This window comes from Eucyclogobius newberryi, unplaced genomic scaffold, assembly GCF_026437365.1.
Source record: "Eucyclogobius newberryi isolate DKJ021-1_F unplaced genomic scaffold, fEucNew1.0.hap1 SCAF_3, whole genome shotgun sequence".
NCBI classification, from domain to species: domain Eukaryota; kingdom Metazoa; phylum Chordata; class Actinopteri; order Gobiiformes; family Gobiidae; genus Eucyclogobius; species Eucyclogobius newberryi.
Genome location: NW_027315945.1, coordinates 29,036,744 through 29,064,514, shown reverse-complemented (window position 1 = coordinate 29,064,514; position 27,771 = coordinate 29,036,744). Strand labels below are relative to the sequence as shown.

At 38.8% G+C, this 27,771-nt stretch overlaps 2 protein-coding genes across 6 annotated transcripts in view; one reads left to right on the top strand and one right to left on the bottom strand.

Annotated features, from left to right (window-relative positions):
* Positions 1-12,632, top strand: part of epb41l4b (erythrocyte membrane protein band 4.1 like 4B) — a 44,054-nt gene extending 31,422 nt beyond the window's left edge. Inside the window, exons 16-23 of the mRNA XM_072460686.1 lie at positions 2,414-2,550; positions 3,950-4,071; positions 6,943-7,056; positions 7,975-8,027; positions 8,259-8,405; positions 8,895-9,015; positions 10,769-10,893; positions 11,663-12,632. Coding sequence (XP_072316787.1) covers positions 2,414-2,550; positions 3,950-4,071; positions 6,943-7,056; positions 7,975-8,027; positions 8,259-8,405; positions 8,895-9,015; positions 10,769-10,893; positions 11,663-11,726 — 883 coding nt within the window. The 3' untranslated portion in view covers positions 11,727-12,632. The remainder of the gene's footprint in view (positions 1-2,413; positions 2,551-3,949; positions 4,072-6,942; positions 7,057-7,974; positions 8,028-8,258; positions 8,406-8,894; positions 9,016-10,768; positions 10,894-11,662) is intronic.
* Positions 12,633-16,881: 4,249 nt separating this feature from the next.
* esrp1 (epithelial splicing regulatory protein 1) lies at positions 16,882-27,588 on the bottom strand. Of its 5 annotated transcripts, none has more exons than XM_072460257.1 (16): positions 27,277-27,588; positions 26,594-26,746; positions 26,387-26,503; positions 24,978-25,089; positions 23,760-23,882; positions 23,632-23,686; positions 23,441-23,548; positions 23,221-23,353; positions 23,108-23,150; positions 22,190-22,509; positions 21,272-21,496; positions 20,948-21,191; positions 20,079-20,265; positions 19,590-19,731; positions 19,117-19,200; positions 16,882-18,764 (listed from the first exon to the last, which is right to left on the bottom strand). In XM_072460257.1, the coding sequence occupies exons 1-16, from the start codon at positions 27,406-27,408 to the stop codon at positions 18,636-18,638; spliced, it is 2,307 nt and encodes a 768-aa protein (XP_072316358.1). In that variant the 5' UTR covers positions 27,409-27,588; the 3' UTR covers positions 16,882-18,635. The 5 variants fall into 5 exon arrangements, with proteins under 5 accessions (XP_072316358.1, XP_072316357.1, XP_072316359.1 ...); XM_072460256.1 differs by having other exon boundaries at positions 23,441-23,551; positions 27,277-27,587; XM_072460258.1 differs by having other exon boundaries at positions 20,960-21,191; positions 23,441-23,551; positions 27,277-27,587.
* Positions 27,589-27,771: the final 183 nt, after the last annotated feature.

Below are 27,771 nucleotides of genomic sequence, written 5' to 3'. Positions count from 1 at the left end.
TCATGGTCTAGTCTGGGTTCGGGCAGGAAAATATGGCAAATAATAATAATAATCACATTTTATTTTCACCTCATATTGATCAATCTCACGTTTCAATTCAGTTTTATTTAACCATTTAAGACACTTTTGATTCCAGGAATATAAACACATTTTCATCCATCATTGCTGCACAAAAACAGACCAAACCTTTCCTCCAGTTTTGACTAAAATTAGATGAATTGTTCCCATGTTTAGTCCCAGTTTGGATCTAGTGCTGGTGCAAATGTGAACACAGCCTTTGTCTACACCTTTTGATTCTCAATCCTCAGTCATTAGTTTGTGTTTCCACCACATTACATACATTAAACCATCCTCCTCTTGTGGTGTCTGTCTTGTGTCTGTGTTTCCATCCATTCGTGCTGTGGCCGTTCATCACATTCAGAAAATCACTGGACGCTTCGAGTCCCGTTTGTGATCGACCGCCGGTGCCCAAGAGGACCAGCAGCATCCTGAAGTCTGTCAGCCTGGTTCACAAGGACAAGCTCATGACTGCACTTTGATGTCAAACATGGACACTTTTAGACACTTGTGAATGTACCCCAAAGAGAAAGGCCCTTCTGTGGATGGACTATATGTGGAAAAACTGTGCCTTTACACCGTCAACAACCGCATTACAACCTAAAGGAGGAAGGAAAACAGCAATTAAGTATTTCATCAAACACCAGAAATGTGCCTCAGAGTGATTCTCTGTAATTAATTATCTGTAATTAACAATTCAATACTAAATATTCCCCAAAACAGGAAACTGAAACCCATCAAATGTTTGTAAATATCATTAAGTTAATACATTGCTCAAGCCATAATTAACTTAATTAACTTAATAAGTAACTACAATTGCACCTTAACCTGGGATGCCATCAGCAGCCAAACTGTATATTATATTAAGAACACAAATACAAGTCGGTTTTAGCCAGAGAGTTTGGCAACACAAAAGATGCACGTTCATTCTGATTTCTGACTGGATAATTGGCTTTGAGAGCCAAACAAATATACAATAAACAGCTTTTAAATGTGTTATCTGTGAAGCAAATGAGTATATTTACTTGGGCAGCTTCGACCATAATCAGGGAATATAAATTATAATAAAACTAATTAGTTCACACAAAAAGTACACATAGTTTTAGAATTACCTTGTTTCTTTTCTTTGAATTTCTAAGAAAAAACAGCGTCAAAGACCGTTAATAAAGGTTTTGCCATAAAGATAAAATAGTACATTACTGTATTTAGAAGTTTAATGCTGTAAGTGTGTCCTGCCTTGTGACAAAACTCACAAGTGCAATTCTAATTGTTAAAAAACATTCTTTAGGATGGGACAGTTATATGATTATTTAACCAACACTAGACATATTTGGTCATTTATGATATTTTTAACTTGGCACATTTGTAGTGAATGTGCTTTGGTGGTTGCACATTGCAGCACATGTTAAATTATCCAAAAAATGTACGTACTCACTGAAGTACAGAACCATCATGTGTTTGCAAGATTACACAAAGTTTCTGTTCCTTAGCCTTTTTGAAGCTTTTTGGGGCGATTTCTTAAAGCTTGGACAAATTATGTTCAGAATGAGAAATCTTAAAACCTTTTGACATTCCATCGCCCACATCTGCCATTTGTGTCCATCACAAAACATGAACATTTAAAATAAGCCATATTTGCTTTGTTTGGACATTTTGACATGACATTTGTATGTCACAGTGTGTGTTTTTGTCTAGTTTTTGTTTAAATCACCTCTGTGCCTCGCTAGACTTTAAACAAAAAGGAAAGTAGATGAATAGTCCTGAGCCTGGTTTAGGGAGTCGGCTGCTTTAACTGTAAACTAAAATGTCATTCGTTCTGGTCGATATATAGGATACTGCTGTTAATGAGATTTTATGTTTACAATTGCTGTAATAGTTTAATGTTTACTCCGAATGCCTGATGTGACAGTGCCTCGTAATAAAAACTGCATAAAGGGAAAGAGAAGAATGTAATGAAAAGAATGATTTTGCTTTTTGTTCCACAGGGCTGCACATTTTGTCTTTAGATTTGCAATTATACATTTAAAATAAATATGCACATTTTAAGGAGCTTTTACAGACTGACAAATTAACTGTTAAACTGATGAAAGAATCTGTTGCATTTCAGAACATGTTTCAGAACTGCTCAGCAACTTTTCTGGTGGAGGTCAGTTCCAACCACAGCAAGAGAACATGTTTCTGCACCAAAAAAACACCTGTAATGAAACGGTGAAACAGATATTCCGCTGCGCACCGTGAGAATAATTGCAGCTTTTGTGATTTCTTAATTGCGACCGCTCCAAAGTGTTCTCTGCGATTTGACTGCGGTTAATCCTGCGGCTCTATTGTCCAGTGGGCTGAAACGTTCTGCTTTCAGCTTCCCTCTGAGTGGTCCCAGCTCCGGACATCAGTTCAGTGAAGAGGACCACGCTTCCTTTTCGGGACGGGCCCATCGACATCCCCGTCGGCACACGCACAGCCAGGACGCACTCTGCCACTCGCACCACAAAAACAGTGAGTATTAACTTGCGTATAACCAGAGGCGCCAAATCAGATCAGTGAGTGTGCAATACTGGGGCCGAACACGTTTGCACAAGCATTAGTGGTTTTATGATATGTTTTATGATTTATGACACTTTTTTTTTATAGTTCAAGAATCATTCCTGTTTGAGAGACTGAAATAGGAACTGATAAACAAATGAGAAGTCTAAATTACAGCGTTAAAAGACTTAAGACTGTACATATTTGCAGAATAGTTAGGTGTATGCAATCGCTATTCGTTCTACTGAATAAAAGTTGCTAAAAGTTGACAAAAATCACACAAAATATTTAGAATTTGTAACACTGGATATGTTTACATGGCCAGAATCAATAATACGACAAGAAGTATCCGATAATTCAATTGTTAAATGAGACTTTTGATGCGTATTATTCGTTTTTGGAAGACAAACTTTTTTAAGCAACATTTTCTATTTTATTTTTGTTTTTTCCACATTAATCTGCCCTTTTCTGCACCATTTTCCACATCCAATCCTAGACAGGTGTGAACAGACTGAAATAAATCAGATGTAACGGTTGATATGACGTTTCAATAATACGATAACTCCAGAAATGGGATAATTATCCGATTTATTTTATGTGTGTGTAAACAAAGCCAATAATACACAATTACTGTCAACACTTTTTAATTTTCAACCCAGAAAATTGTGAAATGTTCTTTCTTTTTTTCCAAACCAATCTAACCAAAATAATTACCCAGGCAGATGACAAAACCAGTTATCCTGTGGTTAAAGGGCAAATAATAATCAGAAATATTATAGTTTAAACATACTTAATAATCCTGTTTTGGTGAGCATTTAAACAGGCCTTAGTGGGATAATAAACTGTGGACGTCGACTGTGCAGTTTAATTTGTATTTGTTTTATCAAATGCATTTTTGGTGGGACACACTTTTGATTTTATTTTCCCAGACATTTGATCTATAAATGTTTTGTAATTTGTCTGAAAGCTTCAAACAGACTTGATGGGACGGGACAGGCATTTGGCAAACAGCTTTTGTGCGATGTAATAGAGACAAATAACGGCACTCAAGTAATAATTGCACTGGTTTGAATTGTTGAACTGTTTTAGTGAAAGTAAAGTATCAAAAGCTACAAATGTGGATGACAAAATGTTAAATTGTTTTGAAAAGAAACATTGCAATGTTATAGTTTTATATTTGACATCCTGAAAAAAGCATTTTGATCAAAGCATTCATTAACTACAGTAATAAAACACTTGACTGAAGATTATTCCAATCTTATACTAGGATTGTTCTGGCAAAGAGAGAAAGAAGAGGTTTCCCTCTCATCAAACATCAGACATTCTTAGTTACACATGATTGATCTTTTGATCCGTGTTGACTCTGTGGCAGAGCTCAGACCTGCTCCGTGCACTACAGAAGGAATGGACATCTCTCAGACTTTGCTCAAAGCTCTGGAGTCTGACGAAGACTTTCCTCCGTGGCCTTCGCTGCACCTCAACATCGACAACAAGGTCATTACTTCTACATAAACTTTTTCACAAGGAAAATCACTTGGATATTGTGGTTAGCACACACCAAGTGTGTCGGGCAGCGTTTCTCAAACTGTGAACATGTACAGTGGTACACAGGGCCTTCTGCAGTTTCAGTATTCGTTTTATTTAGAGGCACATTTGTTAATGCTTTTAAGGTTACGGTACACTTTATTGTCTCATAGAGAATTTTGTCCTTGCATTTGACCCATCCTTTGGTTCTTCTTTTGTTAATGTTTAGTTAGAATAGCACATCCCACGTCATACCTGGTTTAGTCTGGTTTTAGACCTTGTTTAGTACTAATATAGGCTTGATAAAGTCTGGGATTAGATCTGGTTGTGCACGAGAAATCAAATATCATCTATTCTAGATGGTACTTGGTGTGAAAAGTTTGAGAACAACTGGTGTAGTTTGGGAGATTGTCAACAGATCAATCCTGAGATGCAAATATGCTAAAACTAGTGTCAAAACTAGTATCGAAACTCGAAGAAATAACATAAAAATAAATATATTTATTTTTTCCTTGAACAGTTTTAGGATGGTCTTGATCCATATCAGAACTTGTACAAGACCACTTGTATTTGCATTCTATAAAAAGTGTTTTGTTGCTTTCTTTCGGACTCTTACTTGGTCCATAAAATAAACACCTTTCTTACATAATTTCTAAAATAACTTTTCATTATTAACATCTCAAATGCTTTGGAGGCATCAATAAAACACATAAAAATGGTGGTATTGTGACTGATACATCTCATTCTCTTTCAGGGCAAATATGCACATGTTTGTTCCATGTCTGGGTTTAAAGACAAACTGGTTGTTAGAAGTCCTCAGAATAGCTCTCTCTAACACTTTAGACAGAGTACTAGCCAAGGCTATGAGCCTATTCATTCTACCTGCTTTATCTTTCACAACCGGAACTAAAATCACAGACATTAAGGAGTCTGGTGAAACTCCATGGATCAAAATGCCTGGGAAACAAATTCCGATCAAAGGATACAATTTTCCACTGGCATATTTCAAGCAGATATGCTGTCGGCACCACATGACTTATTGTTATCCAGTCGCATCACTATAGACCTCTTGTCTTCACTCTTGTCGATATTACCCACTACAAAGGAATTGCTTTTGACACAGTTAAAAATGTCACAATAAGTGACCTGCTCTGCTGCACGTGCCATTCATGTTCGTCGTCGGGAGGAGCATTTTACAATTGTTTCTTTTTGTATTTCTTGCCAGAAGTCAACAGGACTATTAGTTTGAAATTTCCTTGCCAGTGTTTCAGCTCTAAGAGTGTTTATTGATGTATCGTAGGGCATATTTAAACTTCAATTTTGCCCTCTTCGTGTACTCAAATGCCGGGCCATACTTGGGTCTGCCTGACTCAGCAAAGACTTAAAGGCCCTTCTGTCCTCAGCATGGATCTCTTCAACATGCTCAGTCCAGCCTGGCTTTACTTTGAAAGTCTTTGTCTTATACAGATCTTGACTTGAGCACAGCAAGCAGTCCACAATATTATCATACAATGAGCACAACTCTGCTCTGTGTAGAGGATTTTTACAGTTATTATAATTACAGTCAACAGCAGTTTAAGATAAGATATTCCTTTATTGTCCCACATGGGGAAATTTCATTGGTGCAACGCAGGTAGATACAAAGGTAGATACAGAAGAACAGATCACTTATAGGAAGTCTGAAAAACACTTTCAGTAGAAGATCTCCTATAAATAAATAAAAACTCCCATAGACAAATAAATAAATAAATACCATTGCATGTGATCCCGACAGTAATTGCACATGAATATGTGTCACGACAGCACATAGATTGCACATGAATTTCACAGTAATTGCACATACGACAGAATTGCACATCAGTATTAGGTTAGGTCAGTATTGCGACGGGATAACGTGACGATCTCCGGGTAAGACGACTGTTCTCCGCAGTTTCATGAGTTCCTCCTTTTTTGGAAACACTCAATCCAGCCGAATAAAGTCAAAACAAGTTAATTTAAAGCGATTCCAGTGCGTGTCCCGATCGTTCGTGAAGTTCTTCTTTCATATAAACGTGTATATAAACGTGTACCGACGACACACCGTACTTTAGCGCGGCCGGAGGGCGCGGGGGGGGGGAGGGGCTGGTGGGCTCGCTCGGAGCTAGCTCACGTCACAACAACACAACGAACGCAACGAAAAACGCTCAAATCCAGCCGAAAAAAGTCAAAAACAGTTGAATTAAAAAACTATTCCAGCGCGTGTCGCAGCTCAACATTGCTTAACATAGTCACATAGTCTCAGACTGAGTAGAATATAAACACATGCCCTTCGCAGTTAAGCTGGACCACTTCATTTTCCCTACAGGCAGTTCATCGCTCGCAGACCCAAGTCATGGCACATACCCACATTTATACACAAAGAAAAGGAAACATGATCAAAAGTGGCAAATTCCTTGTTAATTCTGACGTTCTCAATGGAATTGTGAGCATCACTAGTACAGATGGTCTAACCGGGAGGTCACATGACTCACACATGTACGTGAAGTGAGTCACATGACTCACAAGTGTACGTGAAGTGAGTATAGAAAATAATCGGTCATATTTTGATCATTATAATTATCTGGACTAAGACACTAACATTATTAAATTAAATCTATCAAGAAGCCTTCAGTCAGTATATTTCAACCTTTATTTGGTTAATAATGTGTCTAAATAGTCTCAATGGAAATAATAGAATACACTAATAGAAAAATTATCACTGACTGCTAAAATAATCGCTTATTTAGGTGAAAAACGTGCACTTATCACTTGCTGAAGTTAAGTTGTACTTGATTAAACTCCTCCTGTTAAACTCTGCATCAGGGAGAGGACAAACTGCTGTGTGACAAGTCCTTGCACTCGCCGGCTTCTCCCGCTGCGCCGTCCGACCAACATAAGAGCAACATCCTCAAGGCCCAGATGGAGACTGCGTTCAAGGTCAGGATCAAGCAGAGGAATTTATACACAACGTCTAAGAGTCTCGGTCAGAAATAGGCTGACCGTCTCAAAAAGTATGAACTGGGGCAAGTTGATTTGGTCTGACATGGTGGGGCATTTTCAATTTAGAGTTAGAGCGTAAAAGGCTTTTAAAACATAGACATTGATGAAATTATTAAAAGATAATAGAGAAGGTAATTTAACAGATTTTAAGTTTATGGCCATTAGACACTTTTAACCCTTTTAAGCCTCATGGAACATGTTCTGAAAAAGCTGCTACAATCTGATAACAAACATAAGTCTACAAATCTACAACTCAGAAGCAGATAAAAAAGCAGATAAACAACAGGGAAAATGCAGGATGCACATGTTTTTGTTATAATATGTATGCTGTATATACTTATACAATATATGATATAATATGTATATATATTTACACAATAACATTTATTTCCTTTCTGTGGATCATTCCAGCCAAAACAATAACATCTCCATGGAGACAGCATAATAACAAGCAGAAAACTGACTGTACATGGTGCACCTTTTAAGGCAAATACTACCATAACTCTAGACTGGCCTTCAGCTTAGTTTTATACCATTTAGAACTTATTATAAATATTTAACAAAAAACAAAAAATTAAATCTAATGTAAAAGTCCCACTCAAATAAGTCAGTTTTAGGTCTTTTCTTTTTTAATGTCAGTTATAATTTCAGTCCAGTCCTTGGTCGTTGGTTCAGTTTGTGTCATCCATTTCTTTGTGATGGCCTTTTCTTCCTGAAATGCTGTGAAATTAAAACAAAATGGGACACATGGTCTCCCTTTAGTACCGGTTTATAGAAAAATGTGTTTATGCTGTACTGTAAGCCTATATGTTGCCCTATTGTTAAAAATAGGTTTCCTATGTGTTTTTGTTAAAGGATCCTCCAATGACTCCTCAAGGCAAGAGTTCAAGTGATACCTTCAGTGACAGGTCAGTATCGGACAACAGCCAATTATATACAATTTTCTGAAAGAAAAACAAATATATGGTGCAGTGAATTATTATTAGCTGCGTGAAAGACCATTATTGCACTTTTTCTATCTCCAACATTTACTTCCTGCTCCTGTCTCTACACTACAGAGTGATGTAACCTGAAACCCAGCATCATTTCTTAATCATAATTTAAAGTAATGTGTTTTCATTAAATGTATGTGTTTTTAGATACCAGAGCTCGTCACAGGACTCGGCCGCATCAAGTTTAGCCACAGACAAAACATCGCAGAGACTTGAGTTCAATCTAACTTCAGAGAGACCCAAAGCAGATTCCAGCAGCAATCGCAGAAGACGTCTGGTCAGACAGTTCAGCTTGTACGTATCCAAGATCACGACTTTAAAACAGGCTTATAATTGGTCCTGGTTTAAAGTATATGACACAGTTCCCTAAAACATAGTTAACACAATTATATTTCAGATTTGACTAAACATAATATGTCCTATTTGTCCCCAGTTTGACCATTTTTGTAAAGTTTATAATGTTACTTCCTGGTTGGACGAGAGCAGCAGATGTGAAATGGGTAGAGGTAATTCCACAGCTGTTACCTAGCAACCATACTATAAACAAGAGCCAAAATCCATATAAATTGCACAATATACAGTGGTATCAACAAGGTCCAATCATCAGTAACACATTTTTCCATTGTATTCTGGCTTGGACTAGGCCTACTATTCGAACACAAGGCAATTCCAAGTGCTTCACACAACAGGAAAAAGATGCATTAAAATCACAAAGACAGATAAGAATAGATGTTTGTTATGACAACGCATGGACCTAACCCGTTTACTCAACGTGTCCCAAAGTAATCATGAAGATGAGGACAATCTCCCAGAAGCCCTTGCTGCAATCTCCTCTGAAAGTACGGCCAAGTCGGGCTCGACCGGCTCATTGGACCGACAGATACAGCCGTCCATTTACCCACAGGTAACACGCACACGCACACGCACACACAGACACACACACACACACACACACACACACTCACACACTCACACACTCACACACTCACACACTCACACACACACAGACACTCACACACTCACACACTCACACACTCACACACTCACACACTCCCTCACACACACACTCACACACACACTCACACACTCACACACTCACACACTCCCACACTCACACACTCACACACTCACACACTCACACACTCACACACTCACACACACACAGACACACACACACACACACACACACTCACACACTCACACACTCACACACTCCCACACTCACACACTCACACACTCACACACACACTCACACACACACTCACACACTCACACACACACTCACACACTCACACACTCACACACTCACACACTCACACACTCACACACTCACACACACACAGACACACACACACACACACACACACACACTCACACACTCACACACTCACACACTCACACACTCACACACTCACACACTCCCACACTCACACACTCACACACTCACACACACACTCACACACTCACACACACACTCACACACTCACACACTCACACACTCACACACTCACACACTCACACACTCACACACACACAGACACTCACACACACAGACACTCACACACACAGACACACAGACACACTTGCACGCACGACTGGGTTACACAAGTTAAACTTGTTGCCCCTTTCGTTGTCCCTGGACTCTTTGGAGCGTTCCCAAACCCGCTTTAAATGAGAAGAAATGGGAATTTGTGGTAAAATATGTAAAAGCTGTTGAGTTTTCCCTTTTGGAAATATGTTGAAATATCGATGGCATTATTTATCATTTAATTGTATTTTACTGCATGAACATAAATCTCAATCGCTTTATTCTGTCTTAAATTTGAATGTGGACTTGGTTTTGTCCTGTTCAAATCCTGGTTTAGTTTTGGGTTGAGTCCTGGTTTAGTCTCAGTTTTGATGTGGTGATTTTGTAAGTGAGTCTAAACCATATCACTGAAAAACTCCTGAAAAAACACCACACTTTCAATTACACATTAAGTGATTTTTCAATACAATTTTAGTCACTTTTATTTGTTATCTTGCGATACAGAAGTCACACATGGGCACCTGGTTTGTGTCCGTACCCAGGCTAGACCATGACAAAACCAGGACTTGAACAGTGTCAACATTACACAATAATAACATTTAACAGTGGTGGAAAGTAACAAAGTACAAGTAGAATTTGTAAAGTATCTGTCCTTTACATTTTACAGTGGATACATTTTACAACTGAAAACATGTAAGATAATAATAAAAAAGAATGAAAATGATAATGCTTTTACTTCACTTTTACTGTGTGCTCCACTACATTTTTACCTGAAAAATAAAAGGTACTTTCCATTTGGTTTGAGAGGTTATTTTTACATTTTTGTTGACATCCTGAGTTTAAGCCCCAGTTCTGAAAATATATACATAAAGTTCACTACCAAAAAAATGATTCAAATTGTTTCTGTTGACCAAAAATCCGATCTTTTTTTTTTTTTTTTTAATCAATATCACTATAACACAGAAAGTACAATTTTAAAGGGTACTGCAATACTTTGACTTGAGTATTTGTCGTGCTCCTGAGTCTGTACTTTTACTTAAGTAGTACACGTGAGCTCTTCCTTTGAAGTTTACCTGTGGTCACGTCCTTCAGAGTGTCGTTTGTGAGTGAAAGTGAGTGTTTTTTCCAGGTAGAGAACATGCCGACTCTGGAAGTGGGTGGTCCGTCCCCTCTGCCCTCTCCTCACCCGTCCCCCTCGTTCTACCACAACTCCTCCCCTCACCTGGACCCCTATGTTACTGAACAGAACGACGGGTAAAAAATACAATCTACAGATTCTCATGTAACAAAAAACAAAACCTATGAAATGAAGAATATATTGTTAACATTCTACTCCATTTTGCTATTGTTATGGATCAAATCGTATCCAATCTTAGCAACATGAACAAGGAAGTCAAATGTTTTGTGGTCTCATGTACCAAATGAAAGAATGGCGTCTTCACTCCTGCATTCTGAAGCTCAAATATCAGTAACTCTTTATTTTTGTGTCATCAATCTTCTTTTTACTTTCTATATTTATATTATTTAAAAATAAATGAACCTAAAATATTACAAATACTTAAATTCAAAATAAACAAATATTTTATAAAGAATGATTCAGCCTTATTAAGTACTTACTTAATTAAAACCTTAACCCTAATAAAATAAATATTATATAAATAAATAGTAATAAATAGTTACTAAGCTTGAATACTTCTCAGTAAAGTATTTGTTCCTTATGAATTAATTGTTTATGCTTTATTAAGGTTAATTCAAGTGTAGTTATTATAAAGTGGTACCCAAATATCTGATTAGTGATGTGTAATTAGCTGTTTTGACCTGTTCCCTCCTGTTTTCCGTCCAAACCAATCCAAAAGGGCTCCTGTTACTAATCGACAAACTGTGTGGTTAATTTTTAATGTTTTATTGTGCACTCTTAGATTTTTGCACATTTGTTTCCAAGAAACTACAAATGGAAAATAAACTAAGTACCGAGCCGTTGTTATGCTATTCTTACTGTTACATTTTGATGCTTCCCCTTTAGTGTTGAGGAGACTCGAATGGACAGAGAGAAGCTCCTTCGAGCCCTCCTGATGACACAGCTTTGAAGTAGACCATGTGACCTGGCCCAAAGACATCAGCTACAATCAACATTTGTATATTTGTGTCATAAGTGTACATTCAGCTGTATAGTTATATATTTCCATTAAGACATAAAGATGTTATATTTGCATAACTCCGAATAACTTTATACTCATCGCACCAAAATGTACTGTGCTTATTTATTATGATTACTGACAAAGCCACGCAACATGTGCGTCTGGTGCTGCCGGCTGGTGCGTCATGATGTTACCGTGCCGACTCGCTGTTTATCTCGGCCGTGTTTCAATCTGTGAAATACACGGATTCAGACGCTTCAGGCTTTGTTTCGGCTTCAAAAACACTCTTTAAAGGTGCACTGTGTAACTTTTCTGGTGAAGGGTCCACCACCTGCTTGTCTCCATGGAGATATTATCGCTTTGTCTGGAATGTGCCACAGTATTGCAATGTCTTGCCATGTCTATCTTGCATTTGTTCAATTACAGTGTTATTTTTGCTCGAAAATACCTTGAAAAACATGAATTATTTTCTTTGAGTGGGCTCACCTCTCCACAGATCTGACCTGTAACTTGGCCTATAGCGACATCATCTCATTTTAGCATTGTCTATATATTTTTTAAGTATTATTATTGTTCATTGTTTTATGTTGCACCAAAGCCAATTCCTAGTTTGTGAATTTTGGAATTGGTAATCAAACCTTTCTGAATCTGATCTGACCTGCTTGTCTCCATGGAGATAAGGTTAATGCCATACTGTGGAGCATTCCTGGAAAAGCAACATCTCAATGGAGAAAAGCAGGTGGCTGTATGTGGGCTAAGCCTCTTTGTCTGAAATATTCAAGTGTATGTTTTTGTTACAGTAAGACTTAATACTTTTTTGTTGCTAAGCAAATAAATAACCCTTTAATTTAAAATGTGTGTTCAAGAGAGCCTTGATTAAATCTATAGCAATGCCTGTTGATTGATAGTAAATTAATACTGTTACCGTAGCAATAAACAATTTAAAAACTGACTATTATAACTTCTGAATGGGAAAATCCAGGAAATCCATGAATTACAGAATAGTTTGAGAGGTGTTAAATTTCACTAACATATTGGGGAATATTGTGTTTAGGAGATTGAATTCACAACAAACTTAGCTAGTCGAAGAAATGGCTTGTCAAACAAAATGTTTGTGAAAGGCCAATTTAAAAAGCTACTTTCCCTGGTTTTTTGTTACCTTTTTGCACTCTGAATAGTCCTGAAAACTTACATTATAGTGACATGTGACAAAGTGACATCTGCAGTATCAGTCTGTCCACTAGGGAGAGACAAATTGTTGGTGAACAATCATAGGCAGCTCAACACATCTTCATGTTTACATATCACGTTCATATTGCATTTTCTGTATTGGTCATAAATCAAAGAACAAATTGCGAAGGCCGAATATGAGTTGACAAATCATCAATGTTGTATCGCGTGTTTAAGTGTCAGTCTTTTTCAGTCAGAGTTGTGCAAATATCTGCTGTCAATACCATGACGGCCAATGCGTTTGCCCTTCGTCATGTTTTAATAAATTGGTTTGACAGATATGAAGCATCATCTCTCAGTCCGTTTGCAGTGTCAGGGGAATGTGGTCCGGCCACACCCTGAGCCTGTTTGTGCCTCCCCCACCCAGTCAGGGAATGCAGCTAAAGGCCAGTACCGCTTTATCTGCCTCAGTCTCCACACCTACAGCTCCTATGAGTCAACCTGTAATTGAATCCCACTTAGCGGTGTTCTTCTGTGAACTATGTTTCACAGGACAAATGTTCAGGGCAGAGCTTTATGCACTGCAGAAATGGAACAGCCTGACATATGGGTTAAAATGGACTTGAATTTAGAATAATCTTGTACCTATTAGAAAAGATGTATTAAAAGGTACACTATGTAACTTATTTAGTCTCCATACAGATGTAAGGCTATTCCTTGGCCTGGAGTGTTAATTTCATTTCATTTTTACAGGGGAAAAAAGAGGTTAATCAGGCCTGACTCGGTTAAAAGAGTTTATTCAGCAGGTTCCTTTTCTATAGCAAAGGACAGAAAGTCTCAACATCAAGTGCAGACAAGCACAGACAGTACCCACACACTCACAGTTCACTGTCACTGACAACATGTGTCGCCTTCAGCTAAGAAAAGCCTGTTTACCCAGAGCTGCATGTCTTCAGGAGGACCTCAGCCCAGAGCCTTAGGCAGGTCCAGAATGACCTCGCTCCAAAAGTGTTCCAGTGCTGCAGCATTTACGACACGGCCATCTATATCTAGCAGTTTATTTCCATTTTGGAAAGGTATTTCTTTGCCTTGAAGAAATACCTTGACTCGTACACCTGGATGTTCATCTGGACCACAAACTGGACTCACAACACAGATGCTCCGGAAGGACCAGAGCAGGCTTATTTACTACTCTATGGTGGCATCAGCCTCTAGAGTGCAGATTTAGCATTATCATCATATTTCATATAGATGTTATGTCAAAACAGTTACTCTTAAAGTTATTCTTGAATAATAGTTTTGCCAAATACTTTTTTATTCTTACTTATTTGAGTAATTTCTTGGACCAATACTTTGTACTTCTACTTGAGTAATATTATTTTGAAGTAACTTTACTCTTACTTGAGTTACATTTTGGGCTCTGACTATAAGTCATGATGTCTTCCTTTGAGACCTGATATGGCCCTAATTTAGACTTGACTTAGTCCCGTTAAACCTGGTTTAGGTCTGGTGGTACTCGCAGAGGTCAAAACGTGTGGTACGTAAAAAATTGAGAACCACTGACCTAGATTCATGTAGTTTCATGACATGACACTTCAAACTGATTGCAAGAACAATCTCTTGAAATACGAGATAAAACTTCCAAAGGGGGAAAAATAATTTATAGTGCTTTGGCACCTGCCCAAAATTTTGTTTGAAAGAGCAATTTATTCATGCATGTCAGGAAGATCTGGAAACATGAAGATTAAGTAGGTTGGGGAAAAAAGTGAAAACGCTCAATATTAATTTGAACTACTGCGTCCCTTACAAAGAAAACCTATTTTCCCTAAAATGCCTGACTAAAATGAGCCCCTGTTCAAACTGAAGCTCTCGCTGAACCCTTTGGAGCACAAAGAAACTGCTGGACTCTTTGTGAAGATGAGACTCTTTGGCCTCTGATGCCTGACTTTAATTATAAGTGTAACAAGCTTTGCAAAGAGGAATATACATTTTCAAATACTGCAAAGATTTTCTCTGGTGAATATATGGAGTAAAGTCTGGAAGGATGTGCTGATTGATTTGCCCGACCTCCGTTCTAGTATCCTTGAGTTTATATAGTAAGTGCGAGTTTGGGCATTTGGTTTAGACAATTAAACTTTAAAAGCTGAAGCTACTTTTACTAAAATAAGATTTGGGGACATTTTTTAAATGTCCAGGCATTATCCCATAATAGGAATAATTTGGGAATTTTAGGGTTTCGTGAAAAAACTCACACCGATTCGTCCCAGAATGGTTGATTTGATTGGAAATAATGGCGTTATAGTTTTGTTTTATGTTCAGTATGCACAGCAGTTTGATAGTTCCCTTTAATCAGACGGCGGACAAAAAGTTAAAAACGAAGAAAAAAGTCAGCGGGCCCACCTCATCTTAATTTAATCTACATACACAGTTTTCATTAATGTATTAATTTACATTGTCAATCTGTACACATGTTAGTGACAGCTTTGCTTTTAAAATGTGGAAATGTCCTTTCTACCTTAAAAATGACATCATTTATCAAATATGTATTAATTGTACCCCACACAGAAACTCTGAGATTAAGATGATTGTCCACTGTTTGTGAAAGTAGAACAACTGTTAATTAAATGTTTGTGCTTCTTTGTTGCCGTCTCTGAAGATGTTGCGCTACTGGTTTGAAGGAGATAATAGGTGTATGTTTAAAGGGATCAGCGCTGGGTGGGGTGCACAATATTATGTTACACAATGCAGAATCAGGCCTGGAGGGTCTGACAGGGTTTTGTCTTCCGCCTCTCGTCCCCTTCCTGCTGCCCATTCTTTCCTTCTCTACCAGGTGAATATAATGCCCTCCTCTCAAATGTGTTTAATGTGTGACAATAGTGTTCTGCATCAGAGGGAGTGGAGCAGCCAAACTGTCCTCAAACAACAGTTCAGCAACATCAAAATAAAAGCAAAAATGACTCAGATAATTCCAGTAAATTATATTTTCTTTAAAGCTTATATAACCTGAAGTGACAGATATAACTTAAAATGATGCACATATTTCCAAAGAATATCCATAGAATGATATTTCAGAACGATAACAATCTATGACAGTTGACAATAAAGTATTATATCTTGAATGGTAAAAAGTCCTCGAAATGTCGCATAGAACAGGAAGCTGAAGCTGAAAGCCATGAAAAAGCCAAAAAAGTCAATCATATCAGAAAGTAATAAGAAACGACAAATGTCCAAATCATTTTAATTAGTCACAGCCCTTTTGTCACTCGCAGATGAAGTTCACACACGCCACGTCAAAACTGTGACTAAACTCTGATCAAACCTGGAGCTAAACCTGGACTAGACCAGAACTAGACCAGGACTAAACCAAGTCGACATCAGGATCAAAACAGTTTGAATGCACTAATGGCATACTGCAGTGTCTGTGGGGAGAATAAAAACATTCCTTCAAAAGATATGACTCAATTAGGAGTAAAAAGGAGGATGATCTGGGTGTGGGCAATATGCAACAAAACAAAACACAACACAACACACAATTCATGTACACTTAGTATCTTATATTGTATTAAAACAGGACTTAAGTCACTGCTTCACTCTGATAGGCTAAATTCATCTGTCACTCACTGGTTGCTCAATTATTACAAGATTTTGGCGTTGTATGATGACTAAACTATTTAAACAATCCTAAAGGTCCAATCCAAAGACCCAATAATAATCAGATGTTGGTGTGCATGTGAACATAGAGCCACTCGGAGCATGACGGAGATCAATAAAAGAATTGTGTGAGGAAAAGTGTTTAAGCTTAGTCCGGATGAATGATTGAATCCCCATATCACAATGTCTTCAAAAAGTCCCACAAGTGAATTAAAGTTGAGTTTCCATCCACCCTAACTCTGCCCATGTTTAAGTCTTAACAAATACAAAGAGCAAACAAAAGTAGTTGATATCTAATGTTTATTGTTTCAACAGGACATCCTGAGCAGGTGGATTTTAGTAGTATAACTGTATAAAGAAACAGAGCAGGTCCTCCGTAAATCCACACAAGCTGTTTTCTGTCCTTCAAAACCTTTCCCAGGATCCTCCATCTCCAGTCCTCTTTCCCTCTCCATCTCTCACTTTTCCTGAGGTGAAAGTAGATGGTGCAAGGGAGGAAAGGAATACAAAGCTTTGTTGTCCTGTAGAGTTGCAGAGTTTGCGAAACCACCGCTGGCTTTTTACAGGTGTCCGATAACATGAGCCGACTTTAAGAATGAACTCCTGAGGTTGAGTTACAAGAACTGGGGTCGTCCTCTGTTTTTGGTATAGCCCCAAAACAAGAGACAAAACATTGGCAACACACAACACATATACAGAGCTTGACGTTTGTACGAGTCAAATCCATTTTTGCCATTGGCATTTTTTGTCATTTAAGAGCAGAGCTGCATTTCATTTTGGCTGAAGAGATTCTCCAATTTATTATTTTTTAAGTAATTAACCATGATCAGAGATGTTGAATGTAAGAAGAACAACAACTGGGGATGCACCCCATACAATGGACCGATACTGATACTTGATATCGGCGCTAGATTGGGTAAGAGTCTTTACTTAGATGTTATCCGAATATTTCTAGTCCACAAAGACACATTTTGTGATTGGTTTACAGTCTTTTGAGGAAATAAAAAGCAATTTTGAATCTCTACATTGCTCAGAGCATACTTAAAGCTAAAGTATTGATCTCGGTATCAGAACTGAAAAAGCTGGATGAACGCATCTCAAATAATAGCTAATAAGTTATCAATTTACTAAGCTCTACATGCAACAGATGAAATACAATGAAATTATGGCCTGTGCTTTGCAAGCTGGAGCCAGGCCACTCCGACCTTTATCTTTACTGGACTTTTACAGATGAATCACAAAACAAAACAAAAACAGGATTGTAGGCCTATTCTTTCTCGTAAGGTTTATGACAGCACATAAATGTCAAATAACAATGATTTATTACTGTATGCTAATTGTGGCTGCTGAAAATGCTAATTGTCGCGTCACGTTTGCAGTGGCCAGTGAGGAAACAGGTAAACGCCAAGCCCTGAGCATGGACAATCATTTTGGCTGCATAGATGAAGTAAAATGAGTGTAAGATAAACCTGAAGCTGGGTCAAGCTCACAGTGTAACAAAGGAAAAGGATACTGCTAGTTTCATCAGTAGAGTTTTGATTAGCAGTGCATTGCGTTTGGCATTCTGTAAACATCTTAAAAGGTTATAAACTAAACTTCATGCACTAAAGCTTTTAATACAATCACATGTTATGTATAAACTCTGTATATAAACACATACAACTATGTCACATATAAAAATGTCTAACTACACATTCATACATTTAGCTCATTCTCTCACTTCACAGACTTACTCACACTTGTACTTTGGTTCACTGAAAATGGTTGCTCAGTTGCTACAAGATATTTCTTCTCTAGTTTCAGCAAATAATCACAACAATAGAACACAGTAAAAAAAATCTATAAAGCTTTTAAAATACACTGTGCAATAAAAGACAATTGCTATTTGGCTAAGGCCATAATGATTTGGTATAAAATACAATTGTAATTTTAACATAAATAAAATATCTAAAGACTATTTAAAAAACCTAAAATACATAAATGGTCTTTGACAAACTGGACTGTCACGTGACCTTTATGTCTGTGCATAGTGCGTCCCTACAGCAGGGACAGGTCCAAAAACTGCCCCGTGGGCCTGTTCACCAGAGGGTGGGGCATCAGAGGGGCATCTCCTCCATTGGACTGTCCAATCAGACTGCTGCTCAGAACAGAAAATTCTCCTGGACTCTGCAGGAAAGAGGGATACTGTTAGTCCTATAAACAAACAATAAAGTAATAACAACCCAACACCCAAAGGTAAAAGATTTTCCCCCAGCGCATCACCGAACCACCAAACACTCCAACACCAGCCCTCCAGGTTCATCCTTTACTTTCCCAACAAAACATCCAAATATTGCCAAGATGTAAGGACTGGCTAGTTGTGAAGATATTTCTATTATTGTGCAGTTACTGAAGTGCTTTCCAATTACAACCCGGCAAGACCCAAGACATGCTGCAACCTCCATCTACTGTTTGTCCCCTGAGAGCACCCTTAGCCAATCCTTACCTGCCACCTGCCTCAGACACCTTAAATACACACCCATTCTTTGGGCTGTGTAAGAAGTGTCCTGGACGGGTCCTGCGCGTGCACAGGCGCATGCACGAGAGCATCTTCAGCCGCATACTGTGGTGTGAGCAACAAAACATAGGCTGAGACAACAGACATCTAACTGAATATGTACTTAAACTCAAGTACTGGTTCTGCTTGATGATCAGGTACAAACTCATTAGTCTTTTTAAAGACACTAAATTATCACTCATGACCCAGAGACTCTCCACTCTCACTCTTAAAGCCTGAGCTTTTCAGATTCAAGTCTGAGCAGGCTGCGTGTGACAGAGCAGGGAGAGGAGACAGGACAAACGAGTTTGATCGCCTCTGGGCAAACAGGGGAGGCCTCACAACACACCTTCAACAAGATTTGAATAAAGAGCTGAGCTGCAGAGCAACTTTTTGACCTACAGAGGAAACCTTGAGGTATTAAAAAAAAAAAAAAGAGTTTAAGTGCCTCTTACCTGGTATCCCTGCACAGCATTAATAATGTCTTTGACTCCATTACTGGGGTAGGGCAGGGCTGGCATGCGCATCATCCCCCCCGGAGAGCTCAGGGCCGAGGGGGAGGGGAAGAAGCCCATGGTGGTGGGTGAGCCAGGTGGACTGAAGGAGAGAAAAAAGTCTGTGATTATGTTATGGGTCTGTGCAATGTTGGGTGTTGGTCAAATGTGACGCTTTGTTGATCTGAGGAAAACAGGGGTCAGTGGTGTTTACCGAGCTGTTTCTGATACCAAAGTTCAGTCATTAACTACCCTTGTCAGAGACGTTCACTTTGGAAGTAGACTGCAGTTGAGACATTTACTTCAATAACACATATATGAGAGAGGTTATCCTTTCAGTTTAAAAGCGACTTACATTAGATTATGTGTATGTTAAATATCATAAGATCAAGTGACTGATCGATGAATTGATGAAAGTGATAATGATTGTACAAACGCAGCTCACATTACCTGGGGTAGTAGGCAGAGTAGTTCATGTAGAGCTGTGCATGTGCAGAGGCGGGGTAGTAAGCATGTCCTGGGGGCAGGGGCCGAGGTGCCAGCAACACTTGGCCAAAGGGAGGGTAAAGCGCGGCTGCTGCCTCTGCTGTGAGGACTTGTGGAGCCGCAGCGAACGAGTACAAAGGGGGAGACAAACCTGGAAATAAAAACATGCTTAGAAACAAACTCAACTCTTATGTTAAACAATTATTTTATGATTGGATTCAAAAGAAAGAACGTGCAAACATGCAAAAATAACAGTACTATTAGGGAAAAAAGTATTACTTTTTGATTATGTGTATATGCTCAATCATGTTGTAGCACTTGTCTACACTGGTGTATTTTATAAACAAAAGTACAATAATGCATTAGTTGAATTGAAGCTTATTACTAAGCAGCAGAGCTCTGCCCACCTTTCCACAGCTTCCCTGATTGGACAAGTATAAGGACCGAGTCTAAGGTGTGTCAATCCCACAACCACCACTACAATCTGATAAGACTGGAGAGTTGTAAGTCGTGTTCAGTTGCTTGGTGGTGATTGCTGTTTGCTTACACTTTCCCAACCCAGTCAGATTTTAAAATGTCCAAATAAAGGTTAGAGAACCCAGTCAGTGAACATGCTTAAAACCTAAAGATTTCTATCAGAATGTGTCCACAATAAACAGTTTGGAAAACATGCAACCTGACCACTGATTTACAAAAAACACACATTAAATGATTTTGTGTATACCAAATGTCCCGTTGTCCAAAGTTCTAAGGAAACCCAGCCACACTGGCCCGATGGCAAAGACCCACCTACCCTGCAGGCCCGAAGCACCCCAGCTCCCAGCAGCACTTACGTCTGGACTTACATGGCGGCGGGCTGAGCCCTGTCCCACTCCTCTGTGTGCGTGTATGTGTGTGTGAGAGCGAGCCGCCCATCAACACTAGGCCCATCTCCTCTGCACTGCAGGGAAACACCTCCACGTATCGGCTGTTCTGTCCACGCTGGCTCGTCATCACGTGTTTGTGCAGCCGCTGAGCGGCCATGAGCGCCCGCTCTGGTGAGGTCATCTGGATGAAGCAGTCACCCGACGGACGACCCTGATGGTACATTATATTAGACAATATATTAGACAACTTTAGGGGTTAAGTCATCATGCAGACAGGTGCTGTGCATGTACCTGCTGGTTCAGAACCATGTGGACGCCATGGGGCCTGATGTCATGTATGAACTCGCCCAAAAAGGTGAGGATGTCGTCAATACTCGCCGTGTAAGGCAAACCTCGGAGCCTTAGACAGTCCCTGAGGGTGCCAGGAGGGGGCAGGAGTGGCATCGAAGGCAGAATAGACAACAGTGGGGCAGGGGCCACTGGGATCAAAGGAGCCGATGAATAACGATTTAACACCTGAAAGACATGCACAATAAAACCTTTAACAACTACATATATTTTATATATTGTTTTATTTTTATATTGTATACATTTATATATATATAAAACATGTATATATATTTATATACATATATACATGTTTACATTCTGGCCATAGTGCAGAAAGTAGAAGAAGGCTGTGATAGCTCATGTAGCGTTTCTGTTGTAATGTAATGTAATGTTAGTCTGGAGTTGGCTGGGTGCCAACAGGACACCAGTGTTTGCCTTACAGCAGAATGTTTTATTGACCTCCTGTTGCACATAAAACACACCAGGAAAGGAACCAATATGGGCAGTAAATATGTCAGAAACAAAAGACAATAAACCTGTTAACGCATTTACTTCATTAGATTGACAAACAAGCAGAGGTGATGAGGGTGCATAAACCAAAGCGACCAAAAGAGCTCTATCCATGGGTTTTCAATTTTTCTTTTTTTTTAAGGAACTAGTGCTATTGCAATTCAAAACAAACATTATCTCTTTTGAATGGAAAATGACGTCCATAAGTACAGGGTGCATGAACCCAAAATGTCTTTAGATGGGGAAACGAAGTCATCCATCCACAACAAAAAAATATGAAAAATTATGTCTCCATATAAACAAATAAACTAATAAAACTATCAGTTTTATAGAGCATCAGCAGCTCTAAATTTGAAACTGTTTTTGTACCTGCTGGACTTCTGCTGCCGTGCTCTTAAACAGCTCGATGTATCTCCTGCCCAGAATTTCCTTGTGTTTCTTCAGGGCCTTTTGGGCATGCTCTTCACAGGCGAACAGAACAAAGGCGTCACCGGTCGGGCGTCCGTCTGGATACCGAACAAACAGGATGCCGTCCCTCCCTCCGCTGACAGGACAGGTCTCCTTTAGATCGTCGTCGGGCGAGAAGAAGGTCAGAACCTGCTCAGGGGTCGCGGTGAACGGAAGACCTCGCATCCTCACGATGATCTGATCGTCCTGGGACAGGAACACGGCCACTTCACTGGAGGTCCCTAAAACAGAGGTACACTGAAGTAATTACGGTAAAAAGGGATTGGCATGTTAAGAAAATGTTAATAAAAGTGATGAATACATTTGCATATGAACCGGACCAACCAACAAATAAGTCCATGAAAAGGAAAAACTAAGACCCTACAAATTCATTATATGAATAATGAATCATTATTCAATAATTGTCCTATAAACAAATAATTTATAGGACATCTGATCCATTATGGGTGCCTTCATACTTGCACATTCAGTTGGGATTAAACAAGGACTAAACCTGAAACAAATCTGGACTAAAGAGGGACTAGAACAGGACCAAATCAAGTCTAAATTGGGACTCATATGAGCTAAATTTAGGTCCATGTGTGAACCCGCCCTTAGATGACTGGTCTTAAGTCAATAATAACATTAATAATAATTATTACTGGTTTTGCAGTATTCTCCTCACTTACTAATTGGGCAATTAAATAAGTCATTTTGTCCATTGAATATTAGGTACACACATTTTAATACTATTCTGTAAAATACATTTGTAAACATTTTTTATACTATAATGTAAAATCTATTAAAAATAAAACTTAATGACAAAGATTGAAATCTCACCTCCCGCTATCTTCAAGAAGTCATCTCCAGTTGCTTTGTAAACCTTGAAGTGAAACATATTTAATAAGAATCACAATGACACGTATAAACATATATGTTACGTTATATGTCACCTCTATATATCTGTTGCCCATGTGATGTTTGTGTCTCTGAAGTGCTAAATCCCTGTGCTCTTCACTGATGAAACGGACGAGAGCTTCTCCATTTCTTCTGCCCTGAGCGTTAAGGCACAAGGCAGCACCTCCCCTGTGCAAAGAGACAATGTTATTCTTTTGTCTGACATTAACAATTGGAAAAAATGTTACGTTTGAAAATGCAATCAATAGAACATACTTTGCGATGTTTAGGCCTCTAAAAAATCGAGCGATGTCCTGATCAGACGACTGCCACGGCAAACCTCGGGCGCGGATAACTGTGTTGTCAGAGACTTTCTCCATTTTACTGCTGCACAAATGATACATAATATCACAAAAAAACATGCCATTGATTTAAGAAGCAGTTTAAATGTATAATAAAGAACTCACCAAGTGCCAGATTCAAACTTATCATTGACTCTTTCCGGATTTGAAAACATGTGGCCTGTTATGGAGGAATTAACATTAACTAAACATTTTTGTAACATAATTAAATCATTTGCGTAACAAATGCTCACAATATGGTTCAGAAAGCAGGGCGAGAACAAGACTGGTCATGGTCTGGACCTGTTGGACAGCTACTTCAGGAGACAAAATAGTTTCAGGGTCCAATGTAGGGGCCTCACTGGGTAAAGCAAGAGCTGAAGATGGCGTAGTTGAGGAAAAAAGACAACAAACCAAAAAAAAAACATGGGAGAAATGATATGTCAGAGTTTTTTTTTTCTAATCAAGATTCAGCCCAACATGTCCTGGAGTATTGGCATGAGAAAACGCTGAAAATAGTTTCAATTTTGAGTGTAATCTATCAACTGCATATATAATTGAAGTTCAAATTGCTATTTTGATGTGATTATTAGTGCAGCTCAAGTCTACATGTTCAGACCCCATGGAGACTGTTGTGATACTAACATTTCACAATTGATTTTGATTCTCAAGGCTTGATGCTCAATACCAATTTTAAAACCACATTTATAACAATACATTTTAAAAAACCTATAAAATGTATGTAAAATTCAAAATGGGTAGGTAACTCCTCTGATAGATCCATGTATCTTAGCGTCCTGTTGCCGTATCGATAATTGTTCAATGAGTATCTATTATCGATACTAGTAATAGTATTGATTATTGTCTGGTACAAACTTGAATGGAAACAGGATATCTTATTGTTGGATGTTTTACCAGCTATAAAAAACCTGCACGCTTTGCAATTTGCTTCAAACATCAACTTCGATTTGATGGCGATTAACCTGGAGGTAAAAGTGGTGGTGGTTCCTGGTTGATTAGGCATGTGGGATGTTTCTGTTGGCTAAACATGCCCTCTTTCACTGAGCTCATAGTAAGGTGCTTCATTGTGTGCTTATTTGCATTTCAAAACCTCTCAACCTACAGCCAACACCCGTGGCCTATAAACTACTGATAAATGTGAGGTCCGAGCACAATCATGATAAAAAGAGCCAAATGATCACAACTGTGACGCGAATTGACGTGGCCAACATATCGACTTGTTGTTTTGGAGACATGCAAAATGATGTTTGCATAGTATAATTTGACCATAATAAAAATGAAAAATGAAATAAATAAAAGAGCAGATGAAAAGTCACATTAATTGAAACTCAACCTAGAAAGTTAGAAGCACATTTTAGCACATGACAAAAATAACTAGCATAATCTCAAAGCTTTTGATATTCATTCTTGTCACTTTCATTTGGGTCCAGTTATAGACACAGAAAGGATACATTCTGCCATTAATTGCACGTTCAAAGCCTTCAGATCCGATGCAGGAAAATGCTTCTTATACTCTTTACGGATGTCGAAGAAGGAGTAGAAACAGTCAGGCACCAGGATGTTCTGGTGAAGAAATAGATTAACATAAATGGGTGGTGTTAAATCAACAGTGACAGTGCGGCTTTTACTGTTGTTTGCTCTCCTCTAATTCCATGCAGGGAACACAAAGTAAAGACTTGCAGCAGCTGTAACGCATGGCTATGTGGTTAACGACCGAATAAACTGAGGGATGAGAATCAAAAAGCCACAGTTACATTTTGAGTCCATTTTTGTCGAAAAAACGTAAGCTACAGAAAACATGATTGTGTCGCTACAACTCATATCATTTTTTTGCTAGCCTAAAATTAAACCAAATGAGATTTACTTATTTTTTTTGACACTAAATAAAGCGTTCATAAATAGTGTTATAAATGTAAATACTAATAGTGATCCAGCATCTTATCCAATTGTTCCACGGCTCTTTTAAAAAAAATATTGTTTTTGCTGTGGACGTTCCAGTACATTTTATCAATATCATTACATTTGCCATTATCCCGACCTATATGTCAATTAAAGCTTAAGACGAGCTATGTCCACAGCCAAAATGATCCACACACAACATTCACAATCGTAACAGCAACAACTGTAATTTAACTCCTTCTGGTGTTCTCAAATTATTATTACTGATTGAAGCATGTTCTGCCTCAAAGTCTCAGAATCTACAATGCTTTAGTCACATTTATTCCAGTCATTCCCATCTCCTAACATATTAACACTAGAGCTGTTACAGGTTTTAACATTAATGTGCACCATCCCCATTAAATCAATAAAAAAGATAAACATGGAAACTAGGGAGTGCATATAACTGCACTATAAACTATGTCTTTCCAGACATCTTTTATCATCCTCTGTTATTACGTGTTTCCAGTTCTAAATATGTAATTATTTGGTCCTGAATTAAGCCCATTTTAGTCCTGATGTGCACTTGGTTTGGTCCTGTTCTAGTCCTTGTTTAGTCCTGATCAAGTTCCGGTTTGGTTCTGGTTTCATTTTGATGTGATGTTGGCAATTACTTATTGAGGGGGGCAAGCAAACTCTATCTTTTCACTATAGTTTTGTCCGACGCTTTATAACTAATCCAGAAATAGCCTATACAAATGTAATAATTGCAACAAGTTTTGCTTTTTAAAATCAGTCGCTCATTCCCCCCCCCCCAGCCCTTCTCAAAACTGTCAGACGCTCAGCCCTTACCCTCAGTACGTCTTCATAGCAATGCTAAATGTATACGTAGGAGAGCTGATTTGACATATTCTTTTGTGGTTTTGCAGCAGTTCACAGCACCGCCCCAGCTCCGAGGCGTGTACCCACCCAGCCGGCTCACCTTGCTTGCTGCCTCGGGGTGAATCACTTGACGGATGTGGAGCTGCCCGTCCGCACACAAACACACCGACGTGCCTGTGCCCGCGCTGTTTACCTCGTTCATGAGTTGGATATGAAACTGCGTGAATCAAACGTTTATTACGAAAAAAAATCCCAAATGGGCCACTTTCTACTTGTGTATGTGCAATTATTATTACAAGGTTATTACCAGATTAAGGGCCGTTTCTAAACTTTCTGCAGAAGTAACGTAGTCTGCTCCGGAGTCGCAGTGCTCTGCGGTGCTTTCTTCCTCCTCATCCTCTTGTCTCTCCTCTGAGTCTGTGAGGTCAGGCTTAATGATCAGCTCACTCACCTTGCCCAACTGGTTCAGAGAGAGTGGAAGAAAAACATGTCAGTCCAGAAACGGTGTCATACAGAGAAACTCCTCTAAACGTTTCCTCAGAGACAAGTGACATGTTAACTGTTTGTACTTGAATCTGTATTACATAATAATGGTTGTACCGTATGTTATGAGAGTGTAATAACTATAAGTCTGTTGTTGTCTCTTAATAATTGTTTAATGGTGGTAATTATGAGGTAAAATAGTTGTATGGCAACTTCATAAGAAATCGGATGGGCCTAAAACACCTGCAGTCAAGTTTAAGGTCCAATATTATGTGATAAACAGACTTTATGTATTGAAGTCTAGGCCTATAGATTATTGACGCAACAAAACTAGATTAGAATATAAAAATGCAACTGAAAAATGCAATGGCTGTCAAAAATAATGACATGAGTTGTGGGCCTATGCCATCACATTAGAGCTAAATAAATATGACTGTTGCGTTTGCTTTACACTGCTTTAACTTTACACATTTAGGAAAAAAACATTATTTTGTAATAATGCCATACCTTTTTGTTCTTGACATCCACAAGCTGCCACACAAGCTGCACGACCGCCTTCTCATCAGATCCGAGCCATTCACCGCTGGAGCCAGATGTAGCAGTGAAAACCACCGCCAGGTAATCTACCTGCGCCGTCATTTGAACAACAAACTGAACCAAAAATAGCTTTAACTCTTCCCAGGCTCGGCGGACCGGTCAGAGAGGAGATCTGTGACGGATGACTTGTGGTCGGAGAGGAGAACTCACAAACTCGACTGTTTCACGATCTGTTGTTTAGCGTGAAACGTCCCTCCGTCACCATCTCAAAGTAATGGCTGAACGTCCCTCGTTTTTGTAGTGCGGCTACCTATGTGACCACGTGACCGTACCTGGCCCCTCCCTCATTCAGGTGCAGAAAGGATGCGTCATGTGTTACTTTCATGTTTACTAAATAGTAATGTCGGTGTAATCCCTCATTCGTCCAGGCGTGTTCCATAGTAGAAAAAGCTTCAGTTGTAGTCA